Below are 2,756 nucleotides of genomic sequence, written 5' to 3' on the forward strand. Positions count from 1 at the left end.
TCGGCCCCGCCCCCCGGCCCTCCGCGACCAATGAGGTGAGAGCGAGGCGCCGGGCGTCCGCGCCGCGGGGCAGGGGTCGCCTGGCGCCCCCGGAGTTCCACGGTGGGGGGTGGCGGCCCTAGGTGGCTGGCAGCGGCGGTGTCTTGGGAGCTAGCGTAGAGCTTTGGAGAATGCTTTTACAAGTTGTACCCTCGGGGTACGGTGCCACCCCACCTCTTGTCCCTTGTTGGAGATGTGCTGTTAACTGGGCTGGAGGGGCTGGGAGAGAGAAAAAAAGAGAGAGAGAGAGAGAGTGTGTGTGTGTGAGTGTGTGTTCCTTGACAGCTTTTGCTTTGAGCAGAATCGCCCAAAAGCGACAGTGTCTTTGCATACTCCCGTTTTTTCCAGCCCCACCCCTGGCCCTGTCCTTAGCTGCCCTCGACCTTTTGCACTCGTGACTGCCTGGCCAGGGAGCTGGGAGAGCCGCAGCAGGTGCTGGAGGGGCAAAGCTTGTCTGGACGACCTTCCTCTGGGATGAACCCTTCTTCCCTTGCATCTGGAAATGATCGGCTGCAAAAAGAGAAGAAAAAAAACATCGTGACGTTGCCTTTCCTTTGCTTTTGGCCCTAGGTTTCTGATTTCCTGCAGCCTCCTCTTGCCCCGGGCTGCCCAGGTCTTGGCAGCTGAGGCTGGCCTACCTCCTTGTCGTTCCTTCATGGGTTTTGCAGCCCCTTTCACCAACAAGCGCAAGGCTTACTCAGAGCGGAGGATTATGGGGTGAGCATCCTCCTCTTCCCCTCCACTTAACCATGTCTAGGTACAGCGTAAGGGCACAGATAATTAAGATTCATACTTGGGACTTTTTTTTCCCCTATCTTCTGCCAGCCTTCTTCTTGGTTACTGTACATGTATTTTAGGCGAAATAAATCTAGGGTTGGACTATAGCAAAGATATGTATTAACCCAACAGAGTAGGTTAGGATGATAGTTCCTGCCCATAATACAGGCAAGCAGGATTGTGTTCAAGGACAGCCTGGACTACATAGCAACTCCCTATCTCAAAAAACAAACAAAAAAACCCACAACCCTCCACCCCCCCAAAAAAATCCCAACAACAAAAACAGAAACAGGTTATTACTTCTCTGATGATCCTTTCAAACATTTTATAAACACAATGGAATAATATCTTATTGACCAATTTGTTATGTGCTAGCAGCAAGACTGCCTAGGTATTTTACATAAATTTCCCTCATTCCTTACAACAAACCTATGAACCAGGTATTGTTAGCTCCATTTCATAGGTAAGAGTAGAGGCATAGGTTTTACCTAGGTTTATAGTTAGTTGTAGAGCTAGGATCTGATCCTGTGTGATAGCCAATAAGAAACTCCTCTAGAAGTCTCTCTTGTGTTCAAAATAATGTGAAATTTTGCAAACCTTAAAACAGTTTAACACCAGAGACATGTAAGTTTGCATTTGGCAAATCTTTAGTTCCTAAAGTTGTGTGGTTAGCTGGCAAAGGCAGGTGTTGAGGACCAGTGACAAATAGGAATCTGACCCAGCTGGCAGTTCCTTGGCCTCTCTGTGATCCTTTTCCCCTAGGTTCTCAATGCAGGAGATGTATGAGGTCGTGTCCAATGTCCAGGAGTATCGAGAGTTTGTGCCATGGTGTAAGAAGTCTCTGGTGGTATCTAGCCGTAAGGGTCACCTGAAAGCCCAGTTGGAAGTCGGCTTCCCACCTGTCTTGGAGCGCTATACCTCTGCAGTTTCTATGGTCAAACCTCACATGGTCAAGGTGAGGCCTGTTTGGGACAGGATATTTTTTGTCCTCCTTAGCAATTCACATTTAAGGGCTTTTTTTTTGGGGGGGGACATTTCTTAAAATTATTTTATCTCAGATTATTTACCTAATAAATGGGCACCTGTGGCTTATACCTGTAATCCTAGTTTTGAGGAGACTGAGATCTGAGGATTGCAGTTCAAAGCTAGTCCAGGCAGGAAAAGTCTGTAGGACTCTTTTTATTTGCCAGTTCTAGGGCTTCAACTCAGAGCCTGGACACTGTCCCTGAGTTTTTTTGCTCAAGGCTAGCACTCTACCATTTGAGCCACAGTGCCACTTCTGGCTTTTTCTGTTTATGTGATATTGAGGAATCAAACCCAGGGTTTCATGCATGCTAGGCAAGCACTGTGGCAATAAGCCATATTCCCAGCCCTCCATGAGACTCTCACCTTCAATAAACTACTCACAAAAGGTCAGAAGTGGCACTGGAGTTCAAGTGGTAGAATGCTAGCCTTGAGCACAAAGAGGCTCAAGGACAGTGCCCAGGCCCAGGACTGGTAAAAGAATAAATTTAAAAAAATCAGAGGGGAAGGAAGGGAAACAACTTTATTTTTATGGTATGGGGGATCCAACCCAGGGCCTCACACAAGGCCAAGTGAGTGCTCCAGGAAGCTATATCCTAACCCTTTCTTTTCCACCTCCTATACTAAGTAACTAGCTAGCTGATTGTCTTATTCTAGGCTGTTTGCACTGATGGCAAGCTCTTCAACCATTTAGAGACTATTTGGAGATTCCGCCCTGGTATTCCTGCCTACCCCCGAACCTGCACTGTGGACTTTTCGGTGAGTCAAGCAGCTTTGTAGATCTAGGATTAAATATGAGGGAAGAGCTGTGTCAGTGTGGAATTCTTTTTTTTTTTTGGGGGTCCGGTCGTGGGGCCTGAACTCTGGGCCTGGGCGCTGTCCCTCAGCTCTTCAGCTCAAGGCTAGCGCTCTACCAC

General features: G+C 48.0%; 1 protein-coding gene across 1 annotated transcript in view; it reads left to right on the top strand.

The window, feature by feature from the left end:
- Window positions 1-2,756, top strand: part of Coq10a (coenzyme Q10A) — a gene marked incomplete at its 5' end in the record, with an annotated part of 4,621 nt that continues 1,865 nt past the window's right edge. Inside the window, 4 exons of the mRNA XM_013018366.1 lie at window positions 1-35; window positions 610-756; window positions 1,579-1,771; window positions 2,497-2,598. Coding sequence (XP_012873820.1) covers window positions 1-35; window positions 610-756; window positions 1,579-1,771; window positions 2,497-2,598 — 477 coding nt within the window. The remainder of the gene's footprint in view (window positions 36-609; window positions 757-1,578; window positions 1,772-2,496; window positions 2,599-2,756) is intronic.

The sequence above is a fragment of the Dipodomys ordii genome, unplaced genomic scaffold, assembly GCF_000151885.1.
Source record: "Dipodomys ordii isolate 6190 unplaced genomic scaffold, Dord_2.0 Scaffold3, whole genome shotgun sequence".
NCBI lineage: Eukaryota > Metazoa > Chordata > Mammalia > Rodentia > Heteromyidae > Dipodomys > Dipodomys ordii.